Consider the following 18653-nt stretch of genomic DNA (forward strand, 5'->3'; position numbering starts at 1 on the left):
TCACGATGATGAACACAAAAGCCACGGCTTTTATCAACCCAATGCCACTGAGTGATGCACTCCCAGGCACCTGAAAATTCCATGGAAACATTCCTAATAAATCAGGAATTAAACACACCATGCGTTTAGAATTAATTTTGTCCACTTCACTCAAGCCCGCACAGGTTTTAAACATAATTATCTAATTAAATTCCATTTATTTTCGCTGTAATAGTTGTTCACACCGAATTCTGAGCGGTTGCAAAGGAGGGCCAGAAGAGGACCTGCCAAAAATTCTTTTTGGGAAATCACAAATCACGAGATAAACTTGGATAAATGTGATGTTGTCACACACCTGGGGGGACACCAGGCTGGAATCATCAGACCTGCAAGGGGAAACCCGAACTGTGTCCCCTGGGAGCTGCTGGTGTCCCCATCCTTCCTCCCAGCACCTCCTGCCACAGCCACAGGCAGCAATTCCCTTTTCCCTCTGCTCTTCCTGCCGCCAAAAACCTCCTGGGCAACAGCACAGTGGCACAGAAGGGACTTTTTCTTTTTAATCCAGACATTTAAAATGTGTTTTAAGCTGCCTTGCCAGTTCCACGAGTGACTTTTTTTTTTAATCCAAGGATTTAGAATGGGTTTTAAGCTGCCTTGCCACATCCATGAGTATCATTTTCTTAATCCGGAGTTTTAAAATGTGTTTTAAGCTGCCTCGCCACTTCCACGAGTGACATTTTTTTTAATCCAAGGATTTAAAATGGGTTTTAAGCTGCCTCGCCACATCCACCAAGCAAGTGTTGCCTCCCTGACCTGGGGGATGAAATCCCGGAGCATCCCCGCAGCACGGTGACCCCAGCCCCGAATTTCCCGGACCTTTCCCTTCTCCCTCTCCACGCAACCCTCCCGGAGCTGAGCCAGGGGGTCACTTTGGGGACTGACCCGACCAGTCCTGGTTTAGGGATTGATTTGGCCAGTCCTGGTTTAGGGATTGGTTTGGCCAGTCCAGTTTTAGGGATTGATTTGGCCAGTCCTGGTTCAGGGATCGGTTTAGCCAGTCCTGGTTTAGGGATTGATTTGGCCAGTCCTGGTTTAGGGATTGATTTGGCCAGTCCTGGTTCAGGGATCGATTTGGCCAGTCCTGGTTCAGGGATTTGGCCAGTCTTGGTTCAGGGACCCCAGCCCGGGCAGGTGACATTGGCGTCCCCGCTGCTGTCGCCCCCCCGTTGCTGCGTTGGGACCGTGCGGTCACCGATGGCTCCGCGGCCGCCCCCGCAGAGGAAACTCCCGCCGGGGGCAGAGGGAAGGGGCAGCGAGCCCGGCGCTGATGAAGTCACGGCGAATGTGCTGAAAAGGGACCGGAGACAGCGGCAGCCCCGCAGAGAGGAAGCCGAGCCCAGCCGAGCTCAGCTCAGCCGAGCCCAGCTCAGCCAAGCTCAGCCCAGCCGAGCCCAGCTCAGCCCAGCCAAGCCCTGCTCAGCCCAGCTCAGCTCAGCCAAGCTCAGCCCAGCTCAGCCCAGCCAAGCCCAACTCAGCAAAGCTCAGCCCAGCCGAGCCCAGCTCAGCCCAGCATGAGCGTGCCCGGGGCGCTGCTCGCCGTGCCGCTGCTCCTGCTGCAAGGTAAGCCCGGCCTTATCTCAGCCCAGCTCTCCTCCCCAGTCCAGCTGGGAACACTGCTCCCGGAGCTCCAGCGCACGGCACAGGGCTGTGCTGCTGGGGTCCGGGTGACAAAACTATTTTGTCACCCCTTTTCCAGTTTTGTCACCCCATTTAGGAGTTGTCGCCCCACTCAGGGGTCAGTGAGCTCACTGAGTGCTAAACCCAGGATCAGTGAGACCGAGTTACTCCTGGCAGCTTGAGGTGACAAAGCATCGGGGTATCCAAAGATTCTGCCTTAAGTTTGGGCAGGGGATCACTGCTTGCTTTGCCCGGGTCAGAAATCCACGTGTGCCTTTGTTGGAGCACTGTGTGAAGTCAGAGCAATTTAGGGAGATCTTGTAAAGTCCTTTGAAAAAGAAAAGCATTTTGGATGCTCATCTCCTCACTGCTGCTAGAGGAAGCAGCTTGTTTGGGTCTCCTTTGTCTCTGGGACACAGCAGCGAGACAGGTTCATGTCTGACTGTGTCAGGCAGAGGATGGAGGAGGGATCTAGCAGAGGATCCAAGGAAGGAGCAGGGCAGCAATCCCTGCAGGATCCCTGCAGGCTTCACTCCTGAGCTTTGCAGGAGAAACGGCTCCATGATCCTGGGCCTGGAGCAATGCTCCCTCTCCATCCTCGACAGGCACTGGAACAGGAGCCACTGCAGGGCTGTCGCTGACAATTTGCTAATCCTCAGTACAACCCCTCTGCTCCCTTTTGCCCCACACTCCTGCAGGATGAATTTTTAGCTGCTGCCTTGGCTTCCAGAATTAATTCAGCTCCATCCACAGGTCAGCAGCCAGGACAAAAACAACTCATTAAATGGGATGGCTCTGTGGCTTACAGACTCGCAGATAATGGCACCAAAACTCATTAAATGGGGCGATTGTGGGTTCGAATCTCACAGATAACAGCACCAAAACTAACTCATTAATTGGGGTGGCTCTCTGGGTTACAGGCTCACAGATAACTGCACCAAAATCATTAAATGGGGTGGATATATGGGTACCAATCTCACAGATAACTGCACCAAAATCATTCATTGGGTGGATCTATGGGTACCAATCTCACAGGTAACTGCACCAAACTCATGACATGGGGTGGCTCTGTGGCCTACAGGCTCACAGATAGCTCTACACCAATGCTCTCAGTGCAAGTCTCAGTGCAAGGAGCTCTCAGCCACTTCCTGGGGGCTGCAAGAGCAGCAACCAGAGCAGAACCACTCTGCTCGGTGCATCCTGCAATTCCCAGCACCAAACTGCTGCCCTTTCTTGCCAAGGATCTGCCACTTGATGGCAGAGTGGTTTTTCCAGGTGGGATCCACATGGGACAAAAGCCACCACCCCTGGAGCTGCCGTGGGGACATGTCCCACATTTGGTGACCACAGTGGCTGCAGAGCAGAGCCCCTGTGCTGGGAAGAGCTGCCCTGTGAGTCATGCTGTGAATAAAACCCATTTTCCAGTGGTCTCCCGCGGAAATTCCATTTCTGCCCCGGGTTGGAAAAGCAAGCAACACCCCCAGCTCTTCTGGCTCAGCCTCGCCGCTGTCACCCCCAAAGGTGTGATGTGCCAGACCCCACGCTGCTGGTGGTGACAGGAAACCATCACGGGGACAGAAATACCCGAGGGGGCTGTGGAAAACCACACACAGCCCCAGCTGCCTCTAAACAACTCTCACCTCCTGCCACAGCTCCTCTCAGGGGCGGGCACAGCCACAATCCCCATGGGAAACCGTCCTACAGGGAGACGAGGATGGTTCTAGAGGTATAAAAATCAGCTCCGGCAAAAATCCCAATCAAAAAGTCATTTCTGAGCGATTTCAAATTGTTAAGAATGTGAAAATCTTCCCCAGAGCCCAGAAAGATTCATTTCCCCAAACTGCAGTGGGAACTGGCAGCTGACAGCTAGGTGGAAAATCAAATCAAAAGACACAAAACAGGAATGAAAACAAAACTCTCCTGCTGCCTGTTTACTCAGCTCCAAGCCGGGCAGCAATGTTAGAATTCTCCAGGGCACGGTTTTCGCCTGGAGAAGGCAATTCATTCCAGGTCATCAAATATTTTCACAAAGTGTTTTATCTGCCTTAGAATGGCTGGAGAGAAAAAACACATTTTACTGCCGGCCTGTGAAATGAGCTGGGAGAAGAGAGAGTGAAATTTCATTTTAGTAACCTCTGCCAGGCCAGGTTTGGGGTTTTTTCTTTCAAAAGGAGCTTCATTTCTGAATAAAAAAGCCTCATTTTTAGAGGGGTTGGGAAATCATTCACTGCTCAGTCACAGGCTGAGCAAATAGGACGTAAAATGAGAGACTGGTTTGGGTTGGAAGGGACCTTAAATATTGGTTATGAATATGGAATAAGTGAAAATTGAACATTTGTGTTTAAATACCGGGAGAGAGTGCATGAAGTGGGTCTGCTTCAGTTCTTTATTGGCTAACAATGAAATACTTCCTTGGCTGATAACTAAAACTGGTTTAATAATTAATTTAGATCGTGCTGGCAGGTGGAGATCCCAAACCTTTGTCACACAGTGCCTGTGATCACCTGTCCAGTGACAATAATTTATTTATATCCCTACAACCATACTGGCAATGTAGAAATATTTTAAAAAAACATTGAAAAAAAGGGAAAATTAACACATTACTCTGTGCAAGAGATCCCTGCTTTGCTTCATGTCACAATTTTTCACTTGTTTTTCCCCCTGGTGCATGGCAGGGGGGTTTCCAGGGGCTGCCGGTGACTCTGTGGCTCTGAAGGAAGGAGAAAATCTAATTCTTAACTGCACCTTCAGCACCCTCGGCAACAACAACTTCACCCTGCAGTGGTCAAACCCTCTGAATTTCACCATTTTCCTCAACGCCCAGAAGGGTAAGTGTGAAACCCCAGCGTGGTGGCACTGCCCACCAGGGCTGGGGACACTGAGCTGGCCCTGCTGCCACCCTGGCCACGGTGATGCCACAGTGCCAACGGGGGGGGTTGTGGCTGGGTGTCGCCATGATATTTCCTGAAAAAACCCTTTGCCAGGATTTTTTCCTCCTGAGAAGCTGAGAGGCCTCAGAGGAAAAGAAAAACAATAATTCCCTGCTGCTGTGGAATGCAACGAGTGCTTCCTTGATTGGTCCATGCTGGTTGTTTCTGATTAATGACCAATCAAGGATGCAGCTGGGTCGACTCTCTGAGAGTCACGAGCCTTTGTTATTCATTCCTTTCTATTCTTGTCCAGCCTTCTGATGGATCCTTTCTCTCTGTTCTTTTAGTATGGTTTTAATATAGCATTTTCAATATAATATATATCATAACATAATAAATCAGCCTTCTGAAGCATGGAGTCCAGATTCTCCTCTCTTCCCTCATCCTGGGACCCCTCGAACATAGTCACAGCTGGGTCCAGAGGATCTTGGCCCTTCGTGGTCACCAGAAACTGGTGCCTTTTGGGGCTACCAAAAAACAGAGGCCAGACAAAATAAAGACAATAAAAAGCAGCTCTATTTATTGAAGAGCCTTCAGGTACATTGGGGGCAGATAAAACCCACCCAAAAATGGACAGCGGGTCACGGGTTTCACACTTTTATAAGTTTGGTCCATTTGCATTTTGGGGTCAATCTGCCAATTCCAGCTTCAGCTAATGAAGGCATTGACCCCAAGTTTGCTGCCCCAACTCCCTTTTGTTCCCATCTCTCAGGCCTGAGGCAGTGAGGGGTCCTTGATTGCCAGGCTGGAGAGGAATTGTTGTGTCTGCCCCAAATGGGGGAGCAGCAGCTCGCACTGTGTGTGGAGTTTGGAGTTCTGCACTAAAGAACTGCAGGGTTACAAACAGATGGGAAATAGAAAAGCTGAAATCCTGAGGCACCAACTCCTTCCCTTGGGGGGCTGAGCTGCAGCCCCTTCCTGGCAGAAGAGAAGTGGCGTTAAATCATTTCCTGCTGAAATGGAAACCCCCTGCAGCAGAGCTCTCAGCGGTGAGCTGGAGTTTCCAGCAGCACCCCGAGGTCAGCACAGAGCCCACCCCTGGCTTTGGGGACAGGAGGGGACATTGCTGGCAGCCCGGACACTCTCCCACTCACAGGAATTCGGTGCAGTGCATCAGGAGGAGATTCTGGGGAGACAGCGATGATGTTGAAATGTGCTGGCAGAGATGAAGTTCCCATTTCTGCTTTCCCCCCCTCTCCCTTCCCCTCCCATCTCTCCATCCTCCTCTGTCCTCCTGTTGGTCCCAATGCAGGGTGAGGAGAGCCTTGGCCTTCCCCCTCTGCAGTATTCAGCATTCCTTGTCAAATCCTTTCGGTTTTAATTATAAGAATGCCCATGATTCACCCCAAATCCTGGGATTTCCTTCCAGCTCAGGATTTCATCAAAACCTCAGCTAAAAAACAAACAAACAAAAAAAAAAGATAAAAAGAGAAGTTTTGAGGTCTCTTTCCCTCTGATGATTGTACAAACTCCCTCAGTTTCAGTTCAATTTAAGGGCAGAAAGTTGCATTTTCTGTGCTGCAATTGTGGGACAAGTTCATGGACTTGTTGGGCTGGCCCTGAGGGCTCCTGTAAATTATGCAGCAGGAGGAAAGAATTAAAGATTAGAAAGTCAAGAGAGAGAAAGGACAGTAGAGGTGCCCTAGGAGATGCTTTCATTTAAAAAACTGAAATTTTAAAATGCCATAAAATAAAAACTCTGCTCATGCTTTGACTTCCTGAGCTGTACCAACCCCCGTGGTGTGCTGGCTTTCCTGTTCCTTGCAGTTTTAAGAGACCAGAGGTACAAACTGCTCCATTACTCCAAGGATGAATTGTCCATCCAGCTGTCCAACGTGACAGAGCAGGATGAAGGAATTTACAGCTGCATGTACTACACCAGGCACGTCAAAACCAAGACCCAGAATGTTGAGATTTTGGGTAAGTTCCCTCACCTGGTTTGTTTTTTTTTCTCGAGGAGCAGAACAGAGTCAGCTCCTCAAATCTACACCTGAATTTTTCCATCATTTTGGTTTTAGCTCAGTGTCTTGGTTTGGAAAGACAGGTGTGTGCTAAGGAAGGCAGGAGCCTCCCTGAAATGGAAAATGTAAACCCCCTCCCACCAAATTGCTATAAATTTCAAATTAAGGGGCTCTCAGGCAACAAATATGGGAGCAGGAATAACAGTTCTTTAATAGGGAAGACAATAAAAGGATAAAATAAACAATGCAGTAAACTAAACCAACACTGCCAGAGTCAGAACACAGCCTGACACCCTGTGGGTCAGGGTGCTGGCAGCAGTGCCATTGGAATTGTAGCTGCAGCCCTCCTGGAGTGTCAGGGCTGGTTCTGCTGGAGCAGGGATCCTGGAGAAGGGTGGAGTCTTCCTCTGAAGCTCCAGTGGGAGAAGAGGCAGTTGCTGTTCCTCTGGGAATCCAGTGGAGAAGCTGTGCTGGTGTTCCAGGGTCTCAGATTATATCCAGGCAGGAATGCTTGGCTCCTCCCTCTGGGCTCCCATCTCCCAGGGGGATGCTGCAGTTCTTATCAGCCGTGCAGGGACATTCAATGGCCTCTTATCAGCAGATGTTCCCCCAGAGGGAGGAGTGGCTGTGGAAGAGATAAGGGAAACTGCCACTGAACAGAAGCCAGCTGCCATGCAGATGGCAAATGGAATACAATTCACTTGGCAATCCAGGACACTCAGTCCCCTCCTGTGGCAGCAGCTCTGTGGCCACAGAGAGCAGGCACAGACTTTCCCAGGAAAATCCTGGGAAGCTGTGTAGAAGCTGTGGGAAACTTAGAGGAAAAGAATTCAAACAATTCCTATCTCTCTTTCTGTAATCATTGCTTATAGATATGTGTCACTGTCATATTTTCTGAAAAATCCCTTTGCCCGGGATTTTCTCCTGGGAAGCTGAGAAACCTCAGAGAAAAAGGAAAACAGTAATTATCTCATTGCTTCTCCTGTGTTTTGCTGCTTTGGAATGTGGTTGGAGATTGTTTATCAACAGGTGATTGTTTCACTGGTTTCATGCTAATTGTTTTAACTTAAGGACCAATCACAGCCACTGTGGCAGAACTCTGGAGAGACACGAGATTAATTTAGCATCTTTTCAGCCTTCTGTCTGTATCCTTTCTGTATTCTCTAGTATAGTTTAGTATAGCATTCTTTAATATAATGTCGATCATAAAATAATAAATCAGCCTTCTGAGAACATGGAGTCAGATTCCTCCATTCCTCCTCCATCTGGGGCCCCTCACAAAAAGTCACCAGCTGTGGTTCTCTAGAGTGTGCTGTTGATAGCCACCAACAGTGCGAGAGAGGTTTTCACTTTGAGACCGGTCACGTCTTAGGTCCATCATTGTTTCTGTAAGAACTGGAGATTTCTAACGATAAAGTGTCCTTCTGGATCGTGGAGTCAGTGTTAATTATTACCCAGCTGGGGGCCTGCTGCCACACCCCCCAATAATGCTGGTGAAAAGGAAAAGAAGAAATAACGCTGGGGAAAAGGAAAAGAAGAAATAATGCTGGTGAAAAGGATAAGAAAATGCCCCTAAACTGATCCTCAATCTCCCTGCTGCAGCTGCTCCTTCCCACCCCGTGCTGGAAGTCTCCCAGGATGAAGGAAGAGGCATCAACCTCTCCTGCTACACCCAGGGGGGCAGACCCCAGCCCCAGATTTCCTGGCTGTTGGACAACGGGATCGAGCTCCCAGGTAAGGGCTCAGAGAGTCTTTGAGCACTAAAATTGGGGGGTTTTTTGTCAGGTTTGGGTGGTTTAAAGATGCCGGAGGGTGAAATATCAGCTGGGTCTGCCGCTCCTGCCTACAGCTTGGGGCAGGTCTGGGGAACAGTCAGCATGGAATTCCACAGGGGTAAAATAAAGCCAAAATCCTGGAATTTCAGCACTGAATTCCACTGGGATAAAATGAGCCAAAACCCCTGGGATTAGATTTCGCTGGGATAAATTTAACCCAAAATCTTGGAATTTCAGCACTGAATTCCACGGGGATAAAATAAACTCAAACCCCTGGAATTTCAGCATGAAATTGCACTGGGATAAAGTAAAGCCAAACCCCTGGAACCTCAGCTCTAAATTTCAGTGGAATAAAATAAAGCCAAAATCCTGGAATTTCAGCATTAAATTCCACTGGGGATAAATTGAACCCAGGATCCTGGAATTTCAGCATTGAATTCCAGTGGAATAAAATAAACCCAAACCCCTGGAATTTCAACCCCCCTAAATTCTACAGGGATAAAATGAACCCAGAATCTTGGAACTTCAGCACTGAATTCCAGTGGAATGAAACAAACCCAAACCCCTGGAATGTCAGCATTAAATTCCCCTGGGATAAAGTAAACCCCAAATCTTAGAACTTCAGCACTGAATTCCACTTATTTGGGATAATTCCACTTATTCCGCTTGATTTGAGATTAAAACACCCCCAAAATCCTGGATCCACGATTTCCAAAGCCCCAGCAGCCTTCCTTCACCTCTCACCTGTCTGCTGCACAAATAACTGCCATTCTAGCAGTGCTGTAAATAACATTATTCTACAAATCACTGCCTTATCTGCTCCAGTGCACATCGGCATCAAAATGTGAGAAAAACACTCAGGGATGCAAATGGCTTTTCTTTCACACATCAACAAGCTCTTGCTCGTGTTTTGCATCATCAAGCAACGTATTTAAAGCTGAACCTGTAACCTCCCCTGGCCCAAGATGGTTTGTTTTTAAATAAGAGCTCTAGAGAACAGCAGAGAATTGTGTGTTCTGGCCTGAATGTAGATGGAAATTAGAGTTAATAATAAGAATAAATCGGGTTGGCAGATAAAACTTTGGGGGTTTTAATGCAAAAAAAAAGTGCTCTAGAGCAGTGCATGGTGGAAAAGCAGGTTTTTAAATGCTGCCTGTGTTTGGGAAGAGCTGGGCTGTGTGTGAGGGGCTGGCAAGACCAGCTGGGAAGTCATAAAAACTTCAGTATATCCCCCCTGATTTGTTATCTCTGTCTCTCACAGTGTTTTCCTAAAACCAGGGGGTTCCCCAAGCCTGAACCCACCCTGACAAAGCGAATTGTTTGTGACATCACGGTGCACAGTTCAGACACTAAACACCTCCTGCAAGCCAGCACTGCACTTCTCCAGTATTTCAATATTAATATTTAATATTAAAATATAGAATAATTTAAATATTGCCTTTGGAGCAGAGGGAACCCCTGAGCTGGCACCTCCCAGCCCCAGGAAATCCCCCCGGGGCCTGAGCTGGGTCTGCTGCCTTGCTTTATCTGGGGCTGCCCTTCGGAGCAGCCACGTTGGCATGAAAAGGTGGGAGACACAAATTTAATTGTTTGAATATAAGAAATCATTGCCCTCATCCAGTATTTCCCCAATTTCTGTGGTTTTCTCCCTTTGGTGAAGGCTTGGAGTAACTCTCCTTCCTCCCCCTTCCATTCCCAGCTTTAATCACTTCCTGCAAATATTTACACTAATCAGAAAATAGCTAATAAATCTTAATTACTGACAACACCAGGGCCCAGCAGGGGCGAAGCAGCTGTAATTACTGAGCTGCTGCTGACAAAGATGATTTCTGAAATCCTTTTGGAGCTCTTACCTGGCCCTGCTGGGGATGGAAAAGAGGGCTGAGAAATGCTGATCTGGAAAGGTTCATTTGGAAATGGGGAATTTCTTTATTTCAGGGTAAGAGAGCAAGGGGAGCATCAGAAGCTCTGCACTTAAACAAATATTCCTAAATATAGAAATTCTATTCTAGAAACTATTTTCATTAAAATTTCTAGTTCTAAATATAGAAATATTTGTGCCCTTCAGGCAAACATCTGAAACACCTCCCCCTCCACCAGGGCTGTTCAAAGATATCTCTGGTCACATCAAACACAACTTGTTTGTATAATATAATATATAATGTATATATTGTTTTAAAATATTTAATATATGCACATTTATCTTCAAAAATTAGTGTTATTTATGTGTTTCTATTGATCTGCATATGTGTATGTTCTAAACCTATGAAACACTGTATGTGCAACTGCACGTTCACAGTCAGTAAAGCAAGAAACTAATTCCGTGTCAGCTGGGAATTAGCAAAATGTAGAACCTCTGGGGTAAAAATAGAAAAATATTGAAAAATTGCTCTGTGCTGTAGAGAACTTTATCTGAAACAGATTTTTCCATATAATCAGCATTACCTGGGGTAATCAACGATGCTGGGAATCACACCAAACTCCCCCTAATTCCTTGTGGCAAAGCAAGGAATCCTCTGTGTAAATTCCAACAGCTGGAAAAGGAGAAGAGTCAAACCTGTGCTGCAGGAGAACGTGATTTCAGAGTGATAGAAATACTTTTATTTATTTGATTTTATTCTCTTTTTCCTCCCAACGGGTGTGCAGGTGACACCAGGCACCAGCTGGGAGCTGATGGGAAGAAATGGAGCACAAGGAGCACGCTGAGGATCCTCAGCTACAGCCCCGGAGTGACGGCCAGCTGCATCATCCAGCACCCTGCACTCGGGGCACGGAGGCTGCTGGCATCTTTCCCCTTCCAGGACCTTTCCAGCTCGGGTACTGCAGCTCCTCCAGCTCCGCCTCGCCAATTCCACTGCCCTGAGCTGGTGGCAATGATGCAGATGCCCACAGAAGTGTGGGGTCTGCTTTTAAAAGAGGAACCTGGGGTGAAAAAAGGGTTTGGAGCTGTTCCTGGTGGCTGGGCTGAGCAGCAGCACCTGCCCCAAGCTCCCCACAGCCAGGGGTTTCATCTGAGTCCTCATTTCAGAGAGCAAATACATTCTGAGGGTGGGACTGGAAGTGAGAGCCTTGATCAGACAGAAAACCCAGTAAACAATGCAGAGCGTGGAGCAGGGCAGAAAACCCAAAAAATCCAGAGCAGGGCAGAAAACCCAAAAAATCCAGAGCATAGGGCAGGGCAGTTTTTCAAGGATCTGCTCGGTGGCAAAGCCTCTCCTGATTTTTGTCATTTTTTGGGGGGGTTTCTTTAGGCTGCAAACAAGGAACCAGACGTTCAGAGGATGCAAAAGTTCCCAGCCCTTCAGAGAATCCATCAGTTTCCAGTTCTCCAGAGAATCCAGCAGGTACCAGCCCCTCTGCATCCCCAGAGATTTCAGAAGTTTCCAGCCCCTCTGCATCCCCAGAGAATCCAGAAATTTCCAGCCCCTCTGCATCCCCAGAGACTCCAGAATTTTCCAGCCCCTCTGCATCTCCAGAGAATCCAGAAGTTTCCAGCCCCTCTGCATCCCCAGAGAATCCAGATATTTGCAACCCTTCTGCATCCCCAGAGAATCCAGCAGTTTCCAGCCCCTCTGCATCCCCAGAGAATCCAGCAGTTTCCAGCCCCTCTGCATCCCCAGAGAACCCAGCAGTTCCCAGCTCAGCACCAGCCCAGCCAAACCTCACAGATGTCACACTGAACGGTGAGTTTGGTCTCAGTCACCTGAGTTTATCAAAGCTGAAATCACAATTTATCACAAAGTTTATCGCAATGGCAGAAATGCTGCCCGGCACAGCGTTCCATCCCAGGTCCCAGAGGAGTGTGGGACACAGAGTGCAGCATTCCCTGCTTGTTCCCTCCTTTTCCCTGCCAGAATCCCTCTCCTTGGAGGAAGAAGGCAGGAGCAGGGTGGGAGGCAGGCTGGGATGCTCTGGATGGGCTGCACTAGATGGCACTGTGCAACAACGCTTCAGAGTCACAGAGTCACAGAATCACCAGGTTGGAAGAGACCTTCAGTATCATCGAGTCCAGCCCAGCCCCAACAGCTCAGCTAAACCCTGGCAGCCAGTGCCACATCCAGGCTGTGTTAAACACACCCAGGGATGGTGACTCCACCACCTCCCCGGGCAGAACATTCCAGAGCTTTATCACCTTTCTGGAAAAAGCCTTTTCCTGCTCTCCAGCCTGTATTTCCCTTGGAGCAGCTCGAGGCTGTGTGCTCTGCTTCTGTCAGTGCTGCCTGGAGACAGAGCCCAGCCCAGCTGAGCACAGGCACCTTTCAGGAGCTGGGAGAGTGCTGAGGGCAGCCCTGAGTCTCCTTTTCTCCAGGCTGAGCATCCCCAGCTCCCTCAGCCATTTCTCTTCATCCCTGCTTGCACCAGCCTGTACTTCCCAAAATCAGGAGGTTTTTCCAGCCCAATCAAAAGCTCCAGAGCTCAAATCATCCAAAACCCCACCCGGAGTTCTGCACCTGCTTAGCACGACAGGCCCTGCAGTGACAAATAAGTGCTGCTTTAGAAACTCCCAAAATCTTGGGTTTTATTGGTTTAAAAGTGACATATCAGTGATGGCAAACAGCACAAAATGAATATATCCTGGTAAAGCCTGCTCAGATGAATCTGACACGTGTCAGGACAGCATCCATGGGAAGGGAGCCTCACTCTTTCCTGGGGGATGGAACCAGAGGGGCTTTCAGGTCCCCTCCAAGCCAAACCACTCTGGAATTGTGTGGCTTTTACCGGGTGTGAAAAGGAAAGGCAAAGTTTGAGTACACACAGCACACAGCGTGCTTTCAGCATTGCAAATCAAATTAGTGATGATGTATATAATTAAATATTATATATTATTATTATATATGATATTATATATTCCTGTTCCTGTTGTATTATATTAATTGTAGATTTTATATTTATATTGTATATTATATCTTATATATATTATATAATATATATCATATATTGTAATATATATTTGATATATCTTAATATTATATATTATATCTTAATATCATATATCATATATCATATATCTTATATATTGTATATTATATATTATATGTTATATGTTATGTGTTATATATTATGTGTTATATATTTATTATATATAACATATAATATATAAAATATAACATATAACATATAATATATAACATCCAATATATAATATATAATATATTATATTTTGTATGTTATATATTATATGTTATATTTTTATATTATATATTATATATAATGTCTATAATATAATATATATATTATAGATATTATATAATTATCTATTATATTATACTAATTATACTACTAACACTATAATATTAACTATATTACATCCCCAAATGAAGTTCAAAACTTCATGAATCCATTATTCACATTCCTGAAGGTGAATTCCTCCCAGTCCCTCGGGTGAATTCCGCTCTCCCGGCGATCTGTGTGTATCAAAGTTTGGTTGTGCCTCATGGAAGAAGCTGATCTGTGTGGTTCATTCCTTGCCGTGCAGATTCACGGGACGGATTGATGGATTTGGACCTTTGCTGTACAAACGGAGTCAGAATTCCCTGAAGGAAATCTGGGCTTCACCTCCCTGCTGATCAAGGAGAGAAGCTCAAGCAGCAGCAAAAGAGGATGATTTGTCTAGAAAAATCTCAGAGAATGGAATGGGGCGGCAGGGAGGAAATTCTGGGAAGCACAGCTGCAAAAACCAGTTTGTTCTTGCTAGCAGAGTAACTGATAAAAACCGTCGCTGGCAGATTTTGGAAAGGAAAAAGTATAGATAACGAAAGAAAGGAAAAGGAAATATATATATATAAAAGGAAATATATAAAAGGAAAAAGTATACATCCAAAAAGGTGTCTTTGCTCCAATCAGATTTCCCCTGCAGGAAAGAAAGCTGATTTTTCAGGAATGCATCACTGGGATGAAATCATTCCTGTTTCAGTTCCCAGAAATTCCCAGGACCTTTAACAGCACAAACCTCTGTTACAGAGCGAGATCCCAAATCCAAAGGACTCCTGAGGAAGGAGAAGAATCTCCTGCTGCCCTTCCTGGTGGCTGCTCTGATCCTGGTGCTGCTCATCATTGTCCTGCTGTTCATGGTGAAGCTGAAGAAAGCGCACGGCGTGTGGAGGAGAGGTGAGGAACGGGGGCTGGGGGCTCACGGCCATCCCCGGGCTGCTCGGGCTGAGAAATCCCCAATTTGGGACACTCAGGATTTTCATGAGATGATGGTGATCTCTCTCAGGCTGACAAATCCCCAATTTGTGACTATTCTCTCAGGATTTTTGGGAGTTGATGGTGATCTCTCTCAGGCTGATAAAATGCCCATTTTCTAACTCTTCTCTCAGGATTTTTGGGAGATGATGGTGATCTCTGTCAGGCTGATGAGGTCCCCATTTTGTGACTCTTCTCTCAGGATTTTTGGGAGATGATGGTGATCTCTGTCAGGCTGATGAAATCCCCAATTTGTGACTTTTAGGATTTTTGTGAGATGATGCTGTATGAAACGATGGTGTGTGAGGTGATGGTGATCTCTCTCAGGCTGATAAAATCCCCATTTTCTAACTCTTCTCTCAGGATTTTTGGGAGGTGATGGTGATCTCTCTCAGGCTGATGAGGTCCCCATTTTCTAACTCTTCTCTCAGGATTTTTGTGAGGTGATGGTGATCTCTCTCAGGCTGATAAAATCCCCATTTTGTGACTCAGGATTTTTGTGAGATGATGCTGTATGAGATGATGGTGATCCTGTCAGGCTGATGAGGTCCCCATTTTCTAACTCTTCTCTCAGGATTTTTGGGAGATGATGGTGATCTCTCTCAGGCTGATGAGATCCCCAATTTGTGACTCTCAGGTTTTTTTTTATGAGAGGGTGATCTCTGTCAGGCTGATGAGGTCCCCATTTTGGGACTCTTCTCTCAGGATTTTTCTGCTCAAGGCAGAGGATGAGAAGGAATAATGGAAAAGAAAAAAGTCCCATTCTCGCCATTAACTTTTATGGGTTTTAATTAATTTATTTTTTAAATTTATTACTTTTAAATTATTTTTTAATTTAATTAAATTAATTAAATTTAAATAATTTAATTATTTAAATTAATTTTTGTGGCTTATTCCACAGAAAATGATGCTTTTATGGGTTTTAATTAATTTATTTTTTAAATTTATTACTTTTAAATTATTTTTTTAATTTAATTAAATTTAAATAATTTAATTATTTAAATTAATTTTTGTGGCTTTTTTCCACAGAAAATGATGCTTCAGAACAGACACTGGAGAGTTATAAATCCAGATCTAACGAAGACAGTCCGGGCCATGAGAAGAATGGACAAGGTAAGAAGCTTTAATTAACATATCCTTGTAAATATGTTATTGGTTTAAATAACAGTCAATTCTTGTTTTATTTAAATATAATAAATAATTATCATCATAATATTATACATGTTATAATAATTCTGATATTCGAATAATATTATAATATTTAATTATAATAAGTAATTCCCATTTATTTAATTCTAATACATCATTAATAGATAATTCTTGTTCTATTTAATTATAATAACTAATTATCATAATAATATTATAAATGTTATAATATTTCATCAATATTATATTTAATTATAATAAATAATTCTTGCTTATTTAATTATAATAAATAATTAATAAATAATTATTGTTATATTTAATTGCTGCTGGCTGTGGCCAGAGCAGGTGGGAACCATTAATAATAATAATAATAATGATAATAATAATAATAATAATAATAATAATAATAATAATAATAATAATAATAAATGTATGCTGTGTTTTAGCTGGAAATCCCAAACCCAACCTGCACTATGTAACGGAAGGACACATGGAAACCCCAGAGAAGAACATGGAAACCCCAGAGAAGAATCTGGAAACCCCAGAGAAGAACCTAAGTGACAAAATCACAGCAATAAATGGGGAAATGTCCCCGTGTGGAAGGGAGACAGATGTGTAACGGTGCAGGGAACTGCAATTTCCTGATGTTTGTGTGAAAGCCTTCAGGGATCTTGATGTGAAGGAGCAGGAGGGACAGGGAGCTCCATCCCAAAGCCACCTGGGGGTGCTTTAGTCACCCAGCAGGGCAGGGAGCTGGGGCTGGTGCTGCTGGAGACCTGGCCTGGGTCACCTGAACCTTGAGAGCATGGCAGGAACCTCTGCCACCAGCAGCTCAGAACCTCAGGTGCCCCTGGAAGCCTGCCTGAGCCACCTGGAACCTTGAGAGCATCTCATGAACCTCTGCCACCAGCAGCTCAGTGCCTCAGGTGCTGCTGGAAACCTGGCCTGAGCCACCTGAACCTTGAGAGCATTTCACAAACCTCTGCCTTGAAGAGCTCAGCACCTGAGGTGCTGCTGGAAACCTGGCCTGGGTCACCTGAACCTTCAGAACATCTCATGAACCTCTGCCACCAGCAGCTCAGCACCTCAGGTGCCCCTGGAAGCCTGCCTGAGCCACCTGGAACCTTTGAAGCATCTCATGAGCCTCTGCCACCAGCAGCTGAGCACCCCCAGTGCAATCAGTGCCCTGGCAGGACATCCAGGCCCAAATTAAGATATTTATGAATGACTTTGTCACCTCCTCCGTGACCACAGGTGCTACAAACCAGCTGTGGCTTTTCTTTCTCCCTGGACTTGCAGCTGGGTTTAGCTGGGCTGGGAAGGGGCCTGGTGGCTGAAGGGTTCAAAATAAAAACCCAACAGCGATCCAACCCGAACGGTTCTCCGATCTGCTGGAATGATTCTCTGATCCAATGGAACGGTTCTCCGATCTGCTGGAAGGGTTCTCTGATCTGCTGGAACGTTCTCTGATCTGCTGGAACAATTCTCTGATCCAATGGAACAATTCTCTGATCTGCTGGAACGTTCTCTGATCTGCTGGAACATTCTCCAATCTGCTGGAACGGTTCTCTGATCTGCTGGAAGGGTTCTCTGATCTTCTGGAACCTTCTCTGATCTGCTGGAACGTTCTCTGATCTGCTGGAACGTTCTCTGATCCAATGGAACGTTCTCCGATCTGCTGGAACGTTCTCCGATCTGCTGGAACGTTCTCTGATCCAATGGAACGTTCTCCGATCTGCTGGAACGTTCTCAGATCTGCTGGTCCCGTGAAGGGCTGCTCCCCAGGGCACTGCCCAAACGCTGCAGTGAGGGCAGCAGGAGAGCCGGGGCTGCTCCAGGGCTTTGCAGGAGCCCTTCCTGCTCCAGGAGGGTAAAAGTGAATCCCTAAAATAATGGAAATGTGAATTACAACGCTTTTTGTCACTTGCAGAATCCCAGAATAGTGATTTATATTTAAATGTGAATTACGATTTTTGTCACTTGCAGAATCACAGAATAGTGATTTACCTTTAAATGTGAATTATGATTTGTGTCATTTGCAGAATCACAGAATAGTGATTATTACATTTAAATGTGAATTACGATTTTTGTCACTTGCAGAATCACAGAATAGTGATTATTACATTTAAATGTGAATTACGATTTTTGTCATTTGCAGAATCCCAGAATAGTGATTTATATTTAAATGTGAATCACAATTTGTGTCACTTGCAGAATCCCAGTATGGTTGGGGTGGGAAGGGATCTCTGGAGGGCCCCCAGCCCAACCCCCCAGCCCGGGCGGGGTCACCTGGAGCAGGGACACGGGGACACATCCAGGTGGGGCTGGGACAGGGAGAACCAAACCCTTCATGGCTCTGCCACCCCCACGGAAGGAAGTTCTTCCCTCCAGTTCTTCCCTGTCTTTCCTGCACCCAGAACGGGACACTGTAAATCTCATGAAATAAAATTCACTGGAGACTATTTATTTCTCGCTGGAAATAGGAAAAAATTATGGAAGCTGGAGTTTGAATACTGTGTGAGATAAAGGGCCCCGTGTATTCCATTTTCCAATGAAAATAATTCCGTTTTCCAATGGAAATAATTCCATGTTTCAATGGAAATAATATCATATTTCGATTGAAACAATTCAATTTTTCAGTGGAAATAATTCCATATTTTGGTAGAAATAATTCCATTTTCCAATGGAAACAATTCCATTTTCTAGTGAAAATAATACCATTTTCCAGTGGAAATAATTCCGTTTTCCAGTGGAAATAATTCCATTTCCCAGTGTTAACAATTCCATTTTCCAATGTTAACAATTCTGTTTTCCAATGTTAACAATTCCATTTCCCAGTGTTAACAATTCCATTTTCCAATGTTAACAATTCCGTTTTCCAATGTTAACAATTCCATTTCCCAGTGTTAACAATTCCATTTTCCAATGTTAACAATTCCGTTTTCCAATGTTAACAATTCCATTTCCCAGTGTTAACAATTCCATTTCCCAGTGTTAAC

The 18653-nt window shown here is 45.5% G+C and overlaps 1 protein-coding gene across 3 annotated transcripts; it reads left to right on the forward strand.

Moving 5' to 3' along the window:
- The first annotated feature begins 1488 nt into the window (after positions 1–1488).
- On the forward strand, positions 1489–16734 carry CRTAM (cytotoxic and regulatory T cell molecule). 3 transcript variants are annotated; one of them, XM_038161644.1, is made up of 10 exons: positions 1489–1599; positions 4332–4484; positions 6354–6506; positions 8150–8281; positions 10969–11139; positions 11574–11666; positions 11763–12005; positions 14284–14430; positions 15538–15621; positions 16101–16734. In XM_038161644.1, exons 1-10 carry the CDS (start codon positions 1551–1553, stop codon positions 16271–16273), a joined length of 1398 nt encoding a protein of 465 aa, XP_038017572.1. In that variant the 5' UTR covers positions 1489–1550; the 3' UTR covers positions 16274–16734. The 3 variants fall into 3 exon arrangements, with proteins under 3 accessions (XP_038017572.1, XP_038017573.1, XP_038017571.1); XM_038161645.1 differs by having other exon boundaries at positions 11907–12005; XM_038161643.1 differs by having other exon boundaries at positions 11574–12005.
- The last annotated feature ends 1919 nt before the right edge of the window (positions 16735–18653 follow it).

Source organism: Motacilla alba, chromosome 24, assembly GCF_015832195.1.
Source record: "Motacilla alba alba isolate MOTALB_02 chromosome 24, Motacilla_alba_V1.0_pri, whole genome shotgun sequence".
NCBI classification, from domain to species: domain Eukaryota; kingdom Metazoa; phylum Chordata; class Aves; order Passeriformes; family Motacillidae; genus Motacilla; species Motacilla alba.